Source organism: Ruditapes philippinarum, unplaced genomic scaffold (assembly GCF_026571515.1).
Source record: "Ruditapes philippinarum isolate M1 unplaced genomic scaffold, ASM2657151v2 ctg598_1_1_1_1, whole genome shotgun sequence".
Lineage (NCBI taxonomy): Eukaryota > Metazoa > Mollusca > Bivalvia > Venerida > Veneridae > Ruditapes > Ruditapes philippinarum.
In genome coordinates, this window is record NW_026859523.1 from 416286 (window position 1) to 435989 (window position 19704).

At 31.6% G+C, this 19704-nt stretch overlaps 2 protein-coding genes across 2 annotated transcripts; both read left to right on the plus strand.

The window, feature by feature from the left end:
* The first annotated feature begins 1070 nt into the window (after positions 1 to 1070).
* Positions 1071 to 4268, plus strand: LOC132756843 (uncharacterized). Its single transcript, XM_060747986.1, has 3 exons — positions 1071 to 1428; positions 2788 to 3015; positions 4070 to 4268. Exons 1-3 carry the CDS (start codon positions 1086 to 1088, stop codon positions 4237 to 4239), a joined length of 741 nt encoding a protein of 246 aa, XP_060603969.1. The 5' UTR covers positions 1071 to 1085; the 3' UTR covers positions 4240 to 4268.
* An 8644-nt stretch (positions 4269 to 12912) lies between these two features.
* LOC132756844 (homeobox protein OTX2-like) lies at positions 12913 to 19704 on the plus strand. The gene is made up of 4 exons (XM_060747987.1): positions 12913 to 13039; positions 15963 to 16064; positions 18033 to 18250; positions 18659 to 19704. The coding sequence occupies exons 1-4, from the start codon at positions 12929 to 12931 to the stop codon at positions 19203 to 19205; spliced, it is 978 nt and encodes a 325-aa protein (XP_060603970.1). The 5' UTR covers positions 12913 to 12928; the 3' UTR covers positions 19206 to 19704.

The following is a 19704-nucleotide window of genomic DNA, read 5'->3' on the forward strand; positions in this document are numbered from 1 at the left end:
AAATACATGAATACGTTTATACCCTCAGTAAAATAATTAATACGTTTATATTATCAATGTAATACAATAGTACGTTTATACCCTCAGTAAAATACAATTGTTATATTATACCCCCAGTTAACACATTAATACGTTTATACCCTCAGTAAAATACATGAATATGTTAATACCCTCAGTAAAATACATGAATATGTTAATACCCTCAGTAAAATACATGAATATGTTAATACCCTCAGTAAAATACATGAATACGTTTATGCCCTCGGTTTAATACACTGATACATTTATACCCTCAGTAAAATGCATTGGTACTTTTATACCACAGTAAACACATTAATACGTTTATACCGTCAGTAAAATACATCAATAACCTTATGCCCTCTATAAAATTTATGCCGTCAGTAAAATGCATTTACATGTGACGGCATGACCGAGTGGTAAACGCGTCGGACATCAAAGTAATCAAAGCACCGCTAGCATCATAGGCTGAAACACCGACATGACTGGAGCAAGTCATTGTTTCATTGAGCAAGAAGTTTTACACTTGTTGCTCAGCACTGGTCACTTCCAGGAACGGATCCGAAACTGTGTCTATAAGCTTATATCTTCCTTCAAAATAAATCTAAAAGACATTGATACGATTATAGTCTCCGCAAAATACATTGATTCGTACAGTGATACGTTTTAAAATGACTTTTTTTACTTTTGGTGATTTTGTTCCGTGTTTTAAACCATAAGTTTTATCATTTTGTCATTTCTCCCTTATCTTCTAAACAATCAGGCGAACTTTTGCAAACAATTGCTAGTTAGAATCTATCATAATTCATCAAAAGCCAGTGTTCACATGTGGGACAGTCTTTGATACTTATTTCCTAATATCATAATAATTGATATTAAAAACTGATATTCATGTATGAAAATAAAAATGAAAAGAATGAAGGAAAATAATGAATTTCAAACTAGGATAACCACTATGGCATTCTGTCATTGCTTTGAAGTTAGATTTTGTCAGTATGTCCACCATAGTTAATCGGAAAATTATAACGTTTAATCCACAAGTTTTTGTCAATTTCTCAACTGAGAAAATGTGTACCCTTTCCCGACTGAACCAGTGGCTAAATACAGTAAAGTTACAGTTATGTGCAAATCAACTGACACAGCGTATTCGTGTGCAATTCGTGTGCAATGAAACAGCCGGTGTAAAAGTGAGAAACAGACGTTGTGAAAAATACATTACCGGTGATGGAGTTATTCCCTTAATTAAGACAATTTATCATGTAACATTTTGCAATACCCATGCAGTTAAAGTAATTCTTAAATACGGGGCATGGGTAACAGTGTTACGCCATTACAGTGTTATAGCGGCGGGAAACATGACTTATTTCACATTATTCACGTGTTTATGGATATTGAAAGTGTCAATAATTTGTAAGATAACGCTACTTTTATTCACTAAATATTGCTTAACATATAAAAATGAATTTTACAGAAACTGAATATTGAAATGAAAAGCCTTTTCTTTGGAAAGCAAGGTAAAACTACACACGGGAATTAAAATTTAAATAAAGATTATGATTATTATCTTTATTTCCTCCATAACTGAGGAGCTTTAACAAAATATTGATTATAATATGCATATTAAAATTGTACTAAGAATCATATGTACAGTAAATATAAATACAAGATTTATATGTATAATATAAATGAGAAAAGAGAAGGCATATTGTACAAACATTCAAATATTTACTCATACTGAAAGATAACTAATGCAATTAATCCGTGATATCTATCAACAATTAGTTTAAACATAGTTTATTTCGAACAAATTCACAATATATATACAGACAATAATGTACACAATACAAACATAATATGCTGAAAAAGGATTGGGTCCGAAAGCTGAGCTTATAAAGGCCTTCTCCTTATAGATTTACAATGCATAAAATACGGTATGACAGTATATGTGACTTGCTTGAAATATATCTGATTTTACATTTTTTTTTAAGAAGTTAAAGTCAAAATTGTTTCTAACATTTAGTTATAATGTAAAGCAAATATTAATACAAAAAAATGAATGAGAATACAAGACTGCATCATTTGTTATATAAAATTAAAGAGAAATAACGTAAATTAAGATAGAAAGAAATGAAGTAAGAAACTTTCAGCAAAATAGAAAAGAAGAAGAAATAAATTAAATGTGGATCATTCGGATAGTTCGGCGATTTAGATGGGAAGTATTTATTGATTTGAGCTGATGTGAATATGCTTAAGAGAATCTCCTGCTTTCTCGGATGTATGTATGAACGGCTTCAAACAGTCTTCTGTTTGCATCATCACTAATGTTTGGGTCTCCATTTAATAACTTTTGGAGAGTTGCTGAACAAATAGTAGATATAGTGTTAAGAAAAGAGGCCCTGCTGTCAGCATAGCGATGACATCTATCAACAATTGTCAATTGATAAGAAAAAAAATGAATTAATGAAAATATATACATACATAATGATATACAGTTGTTAAGAGTCGCCTTAGGAAACTCATACGTGCATCTCTCTACACAAAACGTTTTATATTATTAATTATGTATGTAGTAGAAAATGCAACGCATACAGAAGTAATAAATAAGCCATTGCTTTGAGAAACACAATGTGATATATAGAGCATTATACACAATAACTAAACGGTTTCTTTTTTGAATTTCATTGATCTGCAGTAAACTTTGAAGATAAGAACTTTGAATTTTAAAATAAAAAATACAACCTATGTTGTATGCATATATATATTTTACAGTCTGCGATGATCCTGACCCATGTGAGCTGAGGGACGCCGGGCTATTATCCCATCCTAAAGAATGTCAGTTATATTACAATTGTTCGCTGCCAGTGAGAAGATTCAAACCATGGTTAGGGAAACATGTAATGGAGTGTACATACCCAGACGTTTTTGACGAGAAAACTTTACAATGCGGAGATTTTCTAAATGTACAATGCAATTCAAGAGAAACATATGACCACGCGTGTAAGTATTTCATCTTCTTCAGACATTTGCATATTTTTATTATAAGATGTACCAGACAGACTCGTAAAAGTCGGCATATTTCGTCACTTTCCGTTAGTTCTAACTAAATTAGAATTGAAAGCGCTAAATAATTCAAAGTCAGTGAAAACTTAACACTCATTGCTCAGTACTGGTTAACTACAGGAACAGATTTGAGAGTGTGTCTATTATCTTATAGATTTCTATAACTTCTTTTACCAATTCATGTTTAAATGTTGAATTCTGCTTAAGTTTGTGCTAGGTGGCGTGGACGGTAGTTTGCACTTTACAGTACCGTCCATGGACAGGCTCAATCAAACCGAGCCTGCAAAATTTTCAATTTTGCCGTGTTGGGCTTTCTTTAGGGATTCTTATTTCACTCTATTTTAAGTAATTTCTGTATGAACTAACTAAATATAAAACAGTATTTATTACAATGACAATATGCAATACACAGCATCTATATTTAAATAAATAATGATTTGGCAAATAATGTTTTAAAGTCACCGTCAGTATCGGAAAACTTTAAGTTGTTTTATCATAAACTGATATCATGATTAATTTCCGGCAGACAACAGTGCGCATTGCTACTCTTTTAAAAGTCATGTAAATGTTAAAAACGGAAAGTTACGCGGTTTGTCAACGTCGGATACCCACAACCGAACCACATGTTATGTTATATGTTAATCAACCGTGGGTATCCGACGATGGCGGTTTGTCGACTATACAATCCCTGAATCGGTGAAATACTTTAAATTTCTAATGACCGTCAATAGCTGAACACCATGGCTTTAAAGTAGCAGCGTATGCATTTTCGAACCACCGAAATAGAGTTTAAACCTACGGATTAAAAAAGAAGAAGCACAATTTCAACTATAGATTAATTTCAGTTCCGACATGTTCAAAACAGTTCTTGAAAATTTGAAGAAAAAGTAAAGTAAGACATATTAAAGAATGTATCATATTGCATTAATATTTTATTATTAACAAATAACATCATTTTATACAATCAAAATGGTGACTTATTTTGTTTCAGGCGAATATCGCAATAACATGTGCTGGCCAAAGTCAAACTGTAAGCGATGCATTAGTGACTTCTCATGTAATCCAGAAACCGGAAGTGGTCATCAGTGTCACTTTGTGATATCTGATCCCTTAATGCTAAGAATATGCCCGTTACTTCGTAAAAATGCATGTTCATTATAATGATAATTATTAAACTTGACCACTTATAGTATTGCTTGTTGTTGTCTCATTATCCAGAAGAAAAAAACATGATGTATATCATCTTACAGAGAAAGGATATATTATATACAAATACGAAAAGTTTATTTTGCATAAAGCTTAATACAATGCTTATAACAAATATAAATTGTAATATATACAATGTTTGGATGTCAAAGCATGGATTTTACAGCAGACAAAAGATAATTTATGGAATATCATGTCCAATATTCAATATTTTGCGCTTGTATGTATATGTTTCAAATTAACAGGTGCCAACTTACAATATACTAAAAAGTCTACACTTCAGTTTTTCTATCTTATTCTGGTACGAGTATATAATGGTAGCGAGAACACTAAAGATTTACAGACTAGAAAAAATGTTCACTGTTGCAAGTCAGTTCTTTCTGAAAGATATACATGCACATACAAACCTCTTAGTCAGTAAGTTATTGACTATCTTTTACATATTATAATATTATAAAAGCAGTCAAAGATTTAGCCCAGACTAGTTGTTGGTAATATCTAATGGCCTAAATAGGTTTTTACCCCCCCCCCAAAAAAAAACAAAAAAAAAAAAACTTTAAAAGTGGAAAGTAAAGCTAAGAAAATTTAATTGTGCCTACCATCCATATAACAAAGAACAAAACGAATGGACAAGTTTAATATGATGACATTTACGAAAAGTGTTAGCCTGGGTTCCAGTCTGTAGATTTTTTATCGGCTTCTGTTCGGCAAATCGACAAACCCGATCGAAAATGAAATAGCGCTTATGTTATGACTAAGCAAAAAATATCAACGCCTGAACGCCAGGCTAGAAAAGTATGATAGTTAAAAGTTATAAGTTAGTATTTATTTCATTTTGAAATACAATGTCAATATTACTAAAAACATGGATGAATGAATGCGACTTCTAGTAATATATCGAAAACGTGTTTGTTCACTCATAGACCGAATTTCAAACTATTATACATGTATCATAAAACATTGATTTTAAGATTCTTTCTTATTTTCTGTAACTTATAGCAATGAATTGTGCAAGATTAAATGTGTATGCATGTCTTCAATCATATACAACAAGCAAATTCAGCACAAGAATTACCCGAGACATTTGAATTCGGGTCCAATTTCCGGCCAATATCGTTAATCAGAAAAAGGTTAAGGAAGTTTAGACTTTAGCAGTCTAGAATTAAAATTCTTTTTTTGAATAATCTATAGAATATACCTTATTACCGTAAAAAATGAGAATCTTTGTTCTGTTCTGTTCTGTATGTTTCAATTTTAATCGGATTAAAGTAAACACAATGACCGGTATTAATCTGTTTTTATTTATCTTTTGTTATTGGATTGATGTTTGATCGATGTGCGTGCTTATCAATTATCGATAATTATCGTTAAAGATGATCGGCAAACAACGGTTGAATAAGATATTGTTTTTAAAACGTAACATCAAAGGCGGCGTGTTTTCAGAAACACTATACAAACAAACATGTGTGAAAACCTTAAGGCATGCGCGATTTGAATCCGGTAATTTTAGAAACAACATACGCATTTGAGAAGTTACTCGCATACAGTGTGTTTGGATAGCAATTGCTCATCATGTAAGTAAATAATATTTGTTGTTATATATTATTGTTGATTGTATAGCCTAAATGAATGTAAAAACTTACATTATTTAATTGCCGATATTCTTACAAATTGACTTGCGAGATCGTGTTGTGAGACATGGTTAACGGTAGTAGTCAAACAGAAGTTATCAGACTTAGATTCTAGTAAATGCAGAAGAACAGAACAGAATATTTAATTGGCATTAAATACAAACAATATTATAGCCATACAAATATAAACATGTATACAAACTTTACCAGAAGAACAAAAGTTTAACAATTTAGATTTAACAAACATTTTTAAGTCTAGTTTCTTAATGGTATCATTGTCTTTCTCTGAAAGCCAAATATAAAAATCGACCTAATTTGTAAATTGATCTTATAGAATCTGTTGACATTAAAGTAGTGAACTTTTGAATAGATGGCCATCTGCAAAAATACGGGGTGAAAGTTTTGATTCGTAACTGTCTGTATTTAGGACAAACAAGTAAAAAATGATAAGGATCTTCAATCATATTCATATTACATTGAGTACAGTATCGTTGTTGTCGGTCAGTATTGTTATATCGTCCAGTTTCAATGGCTAAATTATTTGTATATAATCTAAACTTTGTAATTGTAGTTTTATATTTAGTGTCCATGTTTAACTGCAGGTACTTCTCTGTTTCAAATTCGTGTTTGAATAAACAATAGTGCGATAACCTATTAGAATTGTTAATTGTAGTATACCACGATTGCTTAAAGATATCTTATATTCGCTGCTTAATAATAACATAACTGATATCATTGGAATTCTGAGAAAGCCACAAATTTCCTAATCCTATTTTTTTCAAGCAAAATTTTAATATGATGTGCCCAATTAAGACCGTTGTATGAGTTTCCATTGTTTGCGTCGTTTTTCAACATTTCGTATATATTTATAATTAATGGGTTGTTTGATTTCAAAACTTGTATCCAATATTTGATAATTATCAATTGCCGTGCTGTTTTCATGGGATATCGCCTACAAGCCGTATAGATTTGTCGATCGTTTTACACATAACAATTTTCGAAGGAATTTACAATGTATTTGTTCAATGTGGTTGCCATCATGATACCCCCAGACTGATGCATTATAATTTAATATAGAACCTACTAAACTGTCGAACAGACGAAATTTTTCTTTCAAAGGTAATTCAATTTGATAAAAAACTATAAATAGGTTATGGAGCGCAAATGATGAATGTTTTGATATTCTAATTTGTGTTCTATACCACGATCCATTTTTGAAGAGATGCGTTCCTAAATACTTAAATGATGGGACTACTTCTAGCTGTGTATTATTAAGAAATATATTACACTGAGTATGTCGACCACGTTCAAATACCATAACTTTGGTTTTGTTCGTATTGATTGTTAGTCCCCACGTACGACAGTACCGGTTAAGGTCATTTAGCATAGACTGCATTGTTTCGGGTGAGTGCGCAAATAATGCCGCGTCATCAGCGAACATCAAGAGGAAAAACTTAAGTTCATTTATTGTAAATATTCCTTCTAAATTAGTATCAATATTTTGTAATATATCATTAACGAACAGTAGAAACATCAGGCTTGAGCTCGGGTCTCCCTGTTTCAATCCTATAAACGAGTTGAAAAATTCCAACATTTTACCATTATATCTAACACATTGTTTAACGATATTATACATTGACTCTAGAGCTGTAACAAATTTTGAACTAACTTGATAACTTTTTCCGTAAGAAATTTCTATCTATACGATCAAAACATTTTTCGAAGTCTATAAAGACACTATAAAGTTTTTGCTTAGAATTTAAGGTTTTTGCAATAATAGAGTGAAATAAAAATATACAATCAGTAGTGGATTTTCCTTTTTCGAACCCTTTATTGGTTGTTTAATATTAAAGTTTTTTCCTGTGTCCAACTTGTAAGTCTATTCATCAAAACTTGCGAGTATATTTTAGCCATCACATTAATGAGAGTTACTCCCCTATAATTTTTTGGGTCCTCAATATTACCTCCCTTGAATATTGGTGAAATGATACCCTCTCCCCATGTTGTTGGATATTCTCCAGTACAAAATAAACGATTAAATAATTTAAGTGTGAATGGAGATGTTACTTCAAACGAATGTTTATATATTTCAGCAATAATTTCATCAAGGCCTGCACTTTTGTTATTATTTTGAGAAAACGTAGCATTTTTTAGTTCATCATAAGTTATCTCTTTGTCTAGAAACTGGTCGGAATTATTTGCATTTACGTTTTCATTTAGCAAGTTATTTTGATTTGAGCCAAATAGTTCTTTAAAATGACTATAAAGGTCGTCTACAGATAAACTTTGTGCTTTACTATTGGGTTTTTTATATTGTCGTTTAACATTCGACCAAAATTTCTTTGGATTATTTCTTGCCATCTCCGAAATTTTATGTTTTTGCAAACTTTGAAACTTTCTCTTTTCCGTCTTTTTGACCTTACAATAATTAATTTTGGCTGATAGAAAAGACATTTTGTTTTCATTCGTTTTACGTTTAAGATAGTTATTCCTCGCGTTATTAAAAGATTTAAGTGCATTATAGCATACGTTATTAAACCAATCTTGCTTCTTTTGAAATGAATTGTTTTTTACTATTCTCTTTTTACTAAAAACATCTTTTGTAGAAGTATGAATTAATGTTATAAAATTTGATGAAACAATATTAACATTATTTTCTAAGTTCTCTACACTTGATTCTAATTGTCTAATGGCATTCTCATCTTGATTCAATCTCAATTTAAAATCTTCAATTTTAGACGCGTCCCACTTTATATATGTGTTTTCTATCGACTCATTTTGTAAAATTTTGTCTATCTTTTTGTAAGATTTGAAATGAAATACTACAGTGATCGGAAAACTCTGTCATAACATTGACTTGAAAGTTATTAACAATATGAAAATTTTCACTCTTGAGTAACAAATAATCGACTGTACTTGATCCATTGTGCGAATGGAATGTAAAGTCCCCGTGAATATCGTTATGTAAGCGACCGTTACAAATGCGAAGACTAGTTGTTTTACACATATCGAGCAGACGACGTCCATATGCATCTATCACGTGGTCAACATTTTCACGGTCTACTAAATGTATGTCTAAGTCTGTCCGATCAATTTGATTAAGTAAATAATTATCAGTTTCCAAAACATCAGATAATGTTGAGGTTCTTGCATTTAAATCGCCTAGCAAAAATATTTTACCAAGGGAGTTATATGTCTCAATATCAGACTCTAATTGATCAAACATATCAATATCAAAAAAAACTTAGCAAAGGAGAACAACTAGGTAGAACATAAGTATTACATAACAAAATATCTTCATCAAAATTAAAAAGATACACGAATTATAGACTGTTTATACATTAATTTTGTTTTGAAACAAATCTGATAATACACTGGTAAAACACCAAACTTATTTAAATATAAAATATAATTTAGAACAAGAAATAACAACTGTAGAATCTGAAATGGCATCGAACTTAGCAGGGGTATTTGTGCACTGTGTCAAAGATACGTTGGTGATGAATTTCATTATATTCGTGAGTGTCCATGATTTGTTACAACAGAAACCTAACTTTTTATAGAAAAGTAACATTAATTCTGTTGATCTGCGAATGAACACTGTTGTTAACCCTTAGATAACTTAAAAATTGTTTATTTCTCTTTTAACTTTTAAGATTGAAATGAGCCAAATACTATATTAATGTACTGTTGATGAGAGCCCACTTAAAGAAGTTGCTATATATAAATAATAATTAAAACAGTGATTTTACTGTAAAGACAAATGTTTTATTTTACTAAGACTGTCGTTTCTTACACACTCGTGTATCAAATATTATTATTTACTATTTCAAATAGTGTATAAAGTTTTATAGTGTACACAATCTTAGAAGATTTTAGTTGACAGGATATTATTTTACAAATGTTATTAACTGTCTCTTATAATTCTGTATGAATGACATTATATATCGTGTATTGTATTTGGATAAGACATCCGTAAACTAAAATATATATATTGCATTGATAAAACAGGTAGGTCTTCATGTAAATTATGTAGAAGCCAATTGTTTAAGTTGCTAGTTACTAAATTTGGTAACATTTTGAGGATGTTAAGTTTAACAAATGACATACTTCCCCATGTTGCATGATATGAGCCGCGTCACGACAAAACCAACATAATGCGTTTGCGACTAGCATGGATCCAGACCAGCCTGCGCATCCGTGAAGTCTGATCAGGATCCATGCTGTTCGCTTACCACCTCTATTACAAGTGGAGAAACTGACAGCGAACAGCATGGATCCTGATCAGACTGCGCGGATGCGCAGGCTGTTCTGGATCCATGCTGGTCGCAAACGCGCTATGTTGGTTCTGTCGTGACGCGACTCATATAATGGTCAACATTTCTCTTATACGGGGAAGTCAAAGACCGTGCCCACGAAGCGGGTCCGGGCTTTGGCTTGCCCGGCTATAGACTACACGTGTATATTTAAAAGAAAATCAAATAAAAAACAATTAAAAAAATATATAGAATTCTATACCTATCAATGAAATTTTCAGTGTCAGTTCTAGCCGGGCACCGCCATTTACAATGTAACTCAATGAAAATAGGCGGGATATTCCGATATCGGAACAAATCTCAACTTTTCAGATAAATAGTAAACGTCGAGTGTTCCGAGTGAAAACGGAAGCGGGTATATATAATACCGAATGACACCTTTAAAACGGAAAAAATGAAAGGATTTTTTACCGACTTCCCCGTTTTTAGGCTTTTCCTAATTTCATATTAATACAATGTAGGCTTTTATAAGAAAATGTGACAGTGTGAATATATTGATGTTATGTTTTTAAAATATAGCGTAACCTTGCACGGAAAGATAATGTGCTAAGGAAGACAAATCTTAAGTGCATAAAGCAGTAAACTGCTATGATAATTGATTAGCATTTTATTGTTATATATGTATTATATATGTACACAGACACTTGGGGTTTGAAGCTCAAAACGCCTTTAAAATCCAAATAAAATGCATATTTGTCAATCCCAGCACATGTACTGATCATATATATCAAAAAAACTTAATATAAGCCGTTTTGAAAAAAAATCATATTTCAACATCTATAATAATACACAAGATAAAAATGTTCGCCGGAAAAAATCCGCTCCCCTACCGTCATAATCACCATGTATTTTAATCCATTTCCAATATTTTCACATAATCCTTTGGTCCATCGACACAGAAGATATAATGCTTCACGATGATGGTCAATTTTAAACTTCAACGGTAATATAAACAACGCAACAGCCGAAATAAACATCAATATTCTCGCCGTTTTTTTTTCAACGACAAAAACTTTCGATAAATTCAATGGACCAGACGGCTATGAACGAAGCTATCCGATTATGTGGCCCCAGCTTTGCCGTGTGCAAAATGCGCAGCGCTTTTAAGTTTGGGAACCACATAATCGGATAGCTTCGTTCATAGCCGTCTGGTCCATTGAATTTATCGAAAGTTTTTGTCGTTGAAAAAAAAAAACGGCGAGAATATTGATGTTTATTTCGGCTGTTGCGTTGTTTATATTACCGTTGAAGTTTAAAATTGACCATCATCGTGAAGAATTATATCTTTTGTGTCGATGGACCAAAGGATTATGTGAAAATATTGGAAATGGATTAAAATACATGGTGATTATGACGGTAGGGGTGCGGATTTTTTCCGCCGAACATTTTTATCTTGTGTATTATTATAGATGTTGAAATATGACTTTTTTTCAAAACGGCATAGATTAAGATTTTTTGATATATATGATCAGTACATGTCCTGGGATTGACAAATATGCATTTTATTTGGATTTTAAAGGCGTTTTGAGCTCCAAACCCCAAGCGTCTGTGTATATGTATAGATGAGACTGTAATAAATAATTGTCATATAATAATGACTCTCCTCTATAGTTAGGCATGTATAGTATTAATCGCTCTGTCCTGTAGCTTCGATAGAGCTATAAAGTATGTCGCCGAAACTGTATGTCGTGTTGTCTTAATACATGTATATTTGTTTTCTTGTTTGTTTTTTTTGTAATCTCTTTTCATCGAATGTCGTAAAAGGCTAGCTACCATGTAGTTTTAATTTAAGTTTTACGGGAACTCCAAGTTGACGAATATACTGGTATGCTTGAACTGAAGTTGTGTCCGCGTTTGCCATTTTTTACAGCTTAAGGATTGAACAAAAAATGCTAATGCCTTATTTTTTAAATCAATAATTAACATGATTATTCCAAATTAAAAACTAATATGTTTCGAGTTGATCTTTTTTTAAAGAAAAAAAAACCAGAACCAAAAATTAGTTTTTATATTTATTTTGGGAAACAGTTCTGCCGTGAAAAAGGCAGTTATTTTGGCAAGGAGAAAGCTATATAGTTGTGTAGGTTTAAAATGTAAGTTAAATCGGCACCAGGATAAATTGCTACATTAAGTCATAACCAAAATAGTCTGAATCCTGACACAATTTGTTTCTTCGCGCGTTGTACGAATACCCTTTAAATATTTGGCATCGAAAGCTTCATATATATATGCATGTACACATCTGCCTTCATACAATCATATCCTTTCGCATATACAATATTGAAATTATCAATATTGAAATGTCTATGTTATTTTATTTCATGTTTTTACCTATACAAGTATACATATATATAAAACATAAACTACATGAATAGCCATTTGTTTACTTCTAAGGGGGACAACTCCACAAAACCATATTACAGCAAGTTACTGTTTTATGCACTAAAAAGTTATCGCCCTTAGCTAAACACATTTCATAGCTGAAACATATATTGGTCTTATACATCGTAACTAAAGTATGATATATTCTTCACCAGCAAAGTGATAAAAGTAACGTTGACAACGAAGTATAATCTTAAAATAGCTTTCCAATCGGATGGTTCAGGAAATAAAATCGACGATAAGTGAAATTAGTTTACAATACATATATAGAAGGTAGTTTTAAATAATTACGACATTGTTTATTCCGTAAATAACATGGTTGATAACTGTGGCATTTATATTCACTTTTGTTTTAGGATGGCTAACAGAGACAACAAAGAGAACTTGGTGCCAAAAAGACAAAGAATAAAGTACAAACCTGAACAGGTAAACTGAAACTCCAAACAACTATATTGTTTATACGAATAAGAATACTGAATATTGTATATATTATACATGTATAACTGCTATATCAGATATTTCTATATCCTGTTTGTTTTTAGTGTCTTTTGTATAATCCGATCACGATAAACAGAAGTTTCTTCAGATTTATTTATAGTACGGAACAGTCCATTTAAATACTATATAGGATAAATGGAATTTTGAACATCCTAATGATTGTATGTTTGGCTGATCATTGTAGATGTAGGTAATAAATGCCCCAACAGCTCAATCGGTAGAGCACTAAGTTCAAAGGGAACCTTGCAGAAGGGTAACAGAGTCTTCGTTCATGTGCGAGACAACAAAATGATAATGTGTTTTTTATATGATCGATTTATTTATGTCACTTTTTAATCGAATAAGATTCATCACATTTATTCGACTATCTCATTTGTTTCATTTCTTATTATAAATGTATCAATATTTTAACAAATTTTAAGAGAGGCAAAAATACAATATCTTTAAGTTCATATGCATAATAATATATTAATTTTGTCAGACAGTTATAAGTTATTAAAAAAAATAAAACTTGAATAAAAATGCAAGTTTTTACCAGGTTTCGAACCAACAAGCTGAATACACTTTCATTTTAACAAGCGGTCTTACTTACTGTGCTATAGTGTCAGTCGATGATAATATCTCATAAAATATAATTTGTATAACTTTTAATGTAATTATTTGGTTAATCACTTGCAGTTTACATGTGTCCCTGGGTTTATCTTTTAATGGACTGTGCTTGTATTTTTTAGAACTGACGAAAGTTCTGTTAATCGTGCTCGGAGTCATTAATCAAATAGCGTTCGTCCATGCTATTTTATATAAATCGATGCCCTGCTTTTTCAATCTTTGCTATGCTATATCAATCCGTATTATATATACTTCTATCTTTACGTTTTATGGTATTATCTGTTAATGTAATTCTATTATCGATCCATGTTATGCTATTATCGATCCATGTTATGCTATTATCGATCCATGTTATGCTGTAAATGATTAATGTTATGCTATTATCGATCAAGGTTATGCTATTATCGAGCCATGTTATGCTATCATTGATACAAGTTGGGCTTTTATCGATTCAAGTTAAGCTATTATCGATGCATTTTATGTTATTATCGGCCAATGTTATAATAGCTAAATGCTTTTCTGTTATCATCCATGTTATGCTATTATCGATCCATTTGATGCTATTGTCGAGTCATACTATGCTATTATCAAGCCATGTTATGCCGATCCAAGTTACGCCATCATCGGTCCAAGTTATGCTATTATCGATGCATTTAACATTATTATCGATCAATGTTATGAAATTATCAGTCCATGTATGCTGTTATCGATCCGTGTACTAATGCCACAATCAATCCGTGGGCGATACACATTATACAATACTGTTACACAAACTTTTCAAAAAGGAAATCATAACACATATCGAATAATCAAACTTTAAAAGAAATCACCTAATTAAAACAGAACAAAAATGAAATACAGCTTTGTAAACCAGAAACCAGATTATAGTTGTTTTTATGTATGATATAATCACACGAAAATGTGGTGATACGAGTATAATTGTGTTAATATGACTATTATTGAATCACTTTCCTATCAGTTGAGAAGTCAAGTGGCAATAAATGGCATGCTATATTGCAGCGTTCCGTTGTCTCTTTCTATCGAAACATGAGCCGTGATATATACACCCTCCTTTTAATTGAAAGCCATTATCGTACAAAATTGTTTATTTGTAAGGAGAAAAAAGTGTGACACATTAAACGGGAACAAAGTTCTGTCACAAAACAGACCCGGACCCGTATTTGTAATCTTTAGATTTTTTAGTCCTTACATGTTTTTTTCCCATGAATTTCTTATCCTTAACTAACATTTATCGCTTTAAAGACATGAGACCGGAAAATCCAATTTCAATTTAAGCAATGAATTTAAGGCCTAAGTTATGTATTTTCTCCATATTTGATAATAAATATACGACGTGGGAATGGTTCATTCCGGGTAATTTACGGGAAGGGCCCAACCCTTTTGCCATTTGTTATTTAGAAATCAATTTGTTTTTCTGTATATTTACATGTATATATTACCAATAAAATATGATTAAACGCTAAACGGGAAGGTTTTGTCATTCCTATTGAAAATACGAACGCGTTTTTTGCTGCCATTTTAAATTTGAGATTTGGGAGTAAAAATGAGCGGAAATCGTCCGACAAAGGCAATGAGCTATATTTAAATGGAGAGGAAGCTATGACGTCATACACTTAAAATCTATATCAAGGATCTATAATCACGCAAGTTCACATTTTTGCGAGATTTTCCGAGACCGTGTTTGACGATACATATATGTATATATGTACGCAGCCATAAATAAAAAAAAATTGTTATGCTTATCAAAAAGAAGTATAAAAAAGTAATAAAGATTAAGAAAATGTAAATCTCTGTAATGGATGAAAATGTATACAAATAAAGTTATTGAAAACAAAATGGCGTAATTGATCAACTCAAAGGGCCGGTGAATCTCGCGCAAAGGATTGGGGCCAGGATTTTGAAAAATGTTCTATTTATATATCTTTTTATCCCTCCGTAATTAAGGAAATTTCAGGATATCCTACAATGATTTTGTTTAAACTGTTACGATGTTCTTGTGGTTGTTTCTGAAATTTCTGTGATATAAGTATAATTGCAGAAAAAAATAATCACTAAAAACTTTAAGAAATAGTATCAACTAATGGATTTAGTGCCACTTCGACGAACAAACTCTGCACATCGGTTACGTGCGACGAATAGATGTTTTATAAAAATCCAGTATAATATAAAAAATACTTAGACTGTCACAAACTTGTATACAAAAATGTTTTATAATTGTCAGGTTGAAGTGCTAGAGAGGTTGTTTGAAGAGAACCATTATCCTGATACCTTTCGACAAGAACAGCTTGCCCTTGACCTTGGTATAACACTTGACAGAATTTCTGTAAGTAATTTAGTAGTTAATGTTTGTTTAATAAAGTCCATGAAACTAAACTAAACTAAAGTGATCGATCAGTCAGCCGGCAAACATTTAACGGACCAAAGCCGAAGACTAAGGTCCAGTCACTAAATTCTAAGAGGTTCAACGTACCATTTCGTATATTATACCACACTTTACTAGAACATATGGCAGAAGTTCAATGGTGAAGGGAATAAAAAAAATTTTTTTTTGATAAGAATTTCTAGTAAAATATACTGAAAATTGCTGATAAAAATATTTTTCTCGGTTACACACCGCTAAATTTTAGCGGTCCTGTGCCTGAATAGGCGGTCACTGTACGTTTTAGTCGGAACGATAACGTCATCGTAAATACTATATTATTAAGAGGCCCCGACACGTATACAAAAAATAAAGAAGCATATATAATTTGTAAATTATATTTCGAAAACAAAATGCAGATATTTGTGTCTTTATGTATGAAAATACATACAAAATCATGTATAGGTTATAGTTTACATATTATAATTATATACAAAGAAAGAGGAAGCGTTAGCTTTCAAACTATCGTATCATTTGTTGCTTCTCTTTCAGACACCAGTAACGTTATGATACCACCTTCTCTTATTTGTCCTTTAACGTTACGAATAATTGATCTGTTACTGTTATCAAGGAATTCTATTATATGAACTTAAACCTATACTTATCGGTCAAAATGATTGTGTATAGACTTTCTTTCAAAGTTTTCCCTAGATCACTTGTCTATGTGATTTGTTTTGTTAAAGGGTATATGAAATATTTTTTCAAAGTTTATCAGAAGTAAAATTATATATTGTTTCCATAATTCTATGATCCATTCTTTAAGTTGTAACATAAGATAATTCCGTTAGTTAGCACACATGAATATTGTACGTGCACAGAATAAAATCTTCCAGAACAAAGTAATATTTGTCTTTTTTAAGTATTTTTTTTTCTGTGTAGCAATAATTGCTCGCGTGCGCCATTCATTTTACGACTATTTACTGGCCATTTTTACAGGCACTTTGTAAGTTTTTTGAGCAGATATATAGCTTAATACTCTTTATTTAGATTGCTTACAGTCATTTTATTTCATGCTTTCCAGTGTTTTACTGTAATATATCAGGTGATTATATTCGAATAAACCACTAGTGGAATTTATAAAATATAATTTTCACTGTAGTCGGACAATGTCTGGATGCGGATGAAAATAATATCATTACTAAATGGAATAACAGCAAAATAAATGCCGTCATATGAAATTTTGCTTCTTTCGAAAAGAAAGTCGATATCATCATACATCATGTTAAAATGTAAAAAAATAGAGGAATTTCACAAAACTATATTTCAAAATTGATGATGTGACGTCATGATGTGATGACGTCATATAGAGTTTGCTCGGCGCGTTACGTGGCAAAATCAGTAAAATATACTTAAAATCACTTAAAACATGAAATAAAAAGAAAATTTATTTGTTTTACATATAAGATTGAAATATATTTCATTTGTGAACACCTGCTATTCTATTTTCATTTGTTGCAACGCCAGTCGTAGTGTTCACTTAGTGAAATATATTTCAATCTTACATGCAAAACAAACACATATCTATGAGAAGTACAGATTTGTTCACTTCCCGATACGTTGTAAATATCTACTAGTAAAAATTTGTTCAACTTCACACATCTCAACTTCGCCACATTATAATAGAGTTATATAATCTTTAAATGTATTGGATTGACCTCCACAACAACTTAGTTGACCTCTTAAAAACAACCAAATGAGTTGATTTATCAATCATATTGACATTTATTTGATACATATTAGTCAATGAAAATGAAGAACGAATTGTAATGAATTTAGATATTATCAAAATTACGTATCAGGATAGTGATTTCGACCTATAGATGGTCATCACCATTCAACAACAGTACAACAAACCTTTCTTTTGTATTACAGATTTGGTTCCAGAATAGAAGGTCAAAGTTCAAACGACAGCGTCAAGCAGATCACATGGCCTGGATGCGCAAACAAATCTTCCAGAGTAAGGACGATCATAATAATGGCATTATGTTCGGAACGCCAAAACTTCCGGCATTGTCGTCTGCTTGTCACGTGTTGAGTCCTATAGAGACACGAATTCCAAGGGATGATTCTACAGCAGATTTAAATTCTGTGTAAGTAACATAGAGCAAGTATTGGATTCATTTGTTTCTACAGTTCAACCAATAGAGATGGAAACAAAAAAATCGTCTTGTTTCAAATGAATAATGTTTGCATTAGAAAATTGAATACAGTACAGTTCTCGTATTTCTATTGGTTGGCTGCATTTTTAGATGTTCTTCACTATTGTTTTTGTATATTATTTACACAAAATGAGCTTATCTAAACTACTTTAAAATCATCTACGTTGTACTTCTTACTTTTCAAGCTGTAAACTGATGATATAATTTGCCATTATTTGCATATAAGAAGAATTATAGCCGTTTCTATCACTATGTGCGCAAGCCACCCCAAAGACGTACAAAGCATATAATGTCTTTTTATAGGGAATGTTATTATAGGTATTTATTATATTATTTCAGATCTTCAAGTCCTTGCATGTTGAACAATATTTCAAGACCATTGCCACACGAAAATATCTTTAATTACAATCACGATCAGACGACAACATGCCGTTATGAGACAAACATGACATCTGCTCCAGCGTTCTTCTTAACGCCTACACGAACAGGTCTAGAATATGACTATACGAGTTCACCTAACACTATGTTACAGCACACACATGTACCAGTCTTTGACATGTTTCATTTTGTGTCATCAAATAGTTCACCAGCTTACGTTCCCAGCATGCACGCTGTCGCTCAAAATCACGTTACAAGATCTCGTTTGGACGAGAATGAACTAAACAAATGTGCAGTTAACGAGCAGCAGCCACAGATGTCGTCAGAAGTCCACACAAACTTTAACAGCAAGAAGTGTCCAAGTTTACAAAGAGCTGATAATTCTTTTGGAGAAAATTCGAGATCCATTATAAACGCAAGTGAACGAGATGTGATATGGTTAGATACGGACTCGGGCAGCAGCCCAACCAAGGACACGACTCTTGATTGTTTAGCCCATTGGTGTTAAAAATTTTAAATTGAAAGAAACGAAGATTTTATAAAGAAAATACCAGGACTTGTTCAAACAATACAAATGTGTAACTCAATTAAAATACATGCAAAAGAAACACACATGCGCACAGACGCACAAATATGTAAATATTTTCACCCAAATCATTGTGCCTCATTGCATTCGTAACATGCCTGGAAACAAGATACTTAATCAAATAAGCAGACATTGTAATTAATAATTGTAAATGTGTTATTGTTATTAACATTATTTATTATTATCTATGTGCATGCATTTTCATTTCATTACATATGTAATTGCACAGTTCCCGTATGACAAATTATCACAAAAAGAGCAAGTTTCAGGTACATTTATCAGTAGCAAGTGCTAAGTTATTAATTTTGAACTTTGAAAGTGTATAGCTTATTTAAACTATAGTTGAAAATTGAAGCGAGAATCATTATTTTGCGCTTATGTTGTACATTGTGAAATTAGTTTATACATGTATATAGTATAT

What these genes read in the sequence shown, in the direction of transcription:
- LOC132756843 (XM_060747986.1), top strand. Translation starts at nt 1,086, where the DNA reads ATGTGTACCCTTTCCCGACTGAACCAGTGGCTAAATACAGTAAAGTTA. An exon ending in ATTGAAAGTGTCAATAATTT is followed by an intron (nt 1,429 to 2,787) that starts GTAAGATAACGC and finishes TATATTTTACAG; the next exon opens with TCTGCGATGATCCTGACCCA. An exon ending in AGAAACATATGACCACGCGT is followed by an intron (nt 3,016 to 4,069) that starts GTAAGTATTTCA and finishes ATTTTGTTTCAG; the next exon opens with GCGAATATCGCAATAACATG.
- LOC132756844 (XM_060747987.1), top strand. Translation starts at nt 12,929, where the DNA reads ATGGTTGATAACTGTGGCATTTATATTCACTTTTGTTTTAGGATGGCT. An exon ending in TAAAGTACAAACCTGAACAG is followed by an intron (nt 13,040 to 15,962) that starts GTAAACTGAAAC and finishes TATAATTGTCAG; the next exon opens with GTTGAAGTGCTAGAGAGGTT. An exon ending in TAACACTTGACAGAATTTCT is followed by an intron (nt 16,065 to 18,032) that starts GTAAGTAATTTA and finishes TTTGTATTACAG; the next exon opens with ATTTGGTTCCAGAATAGAAG.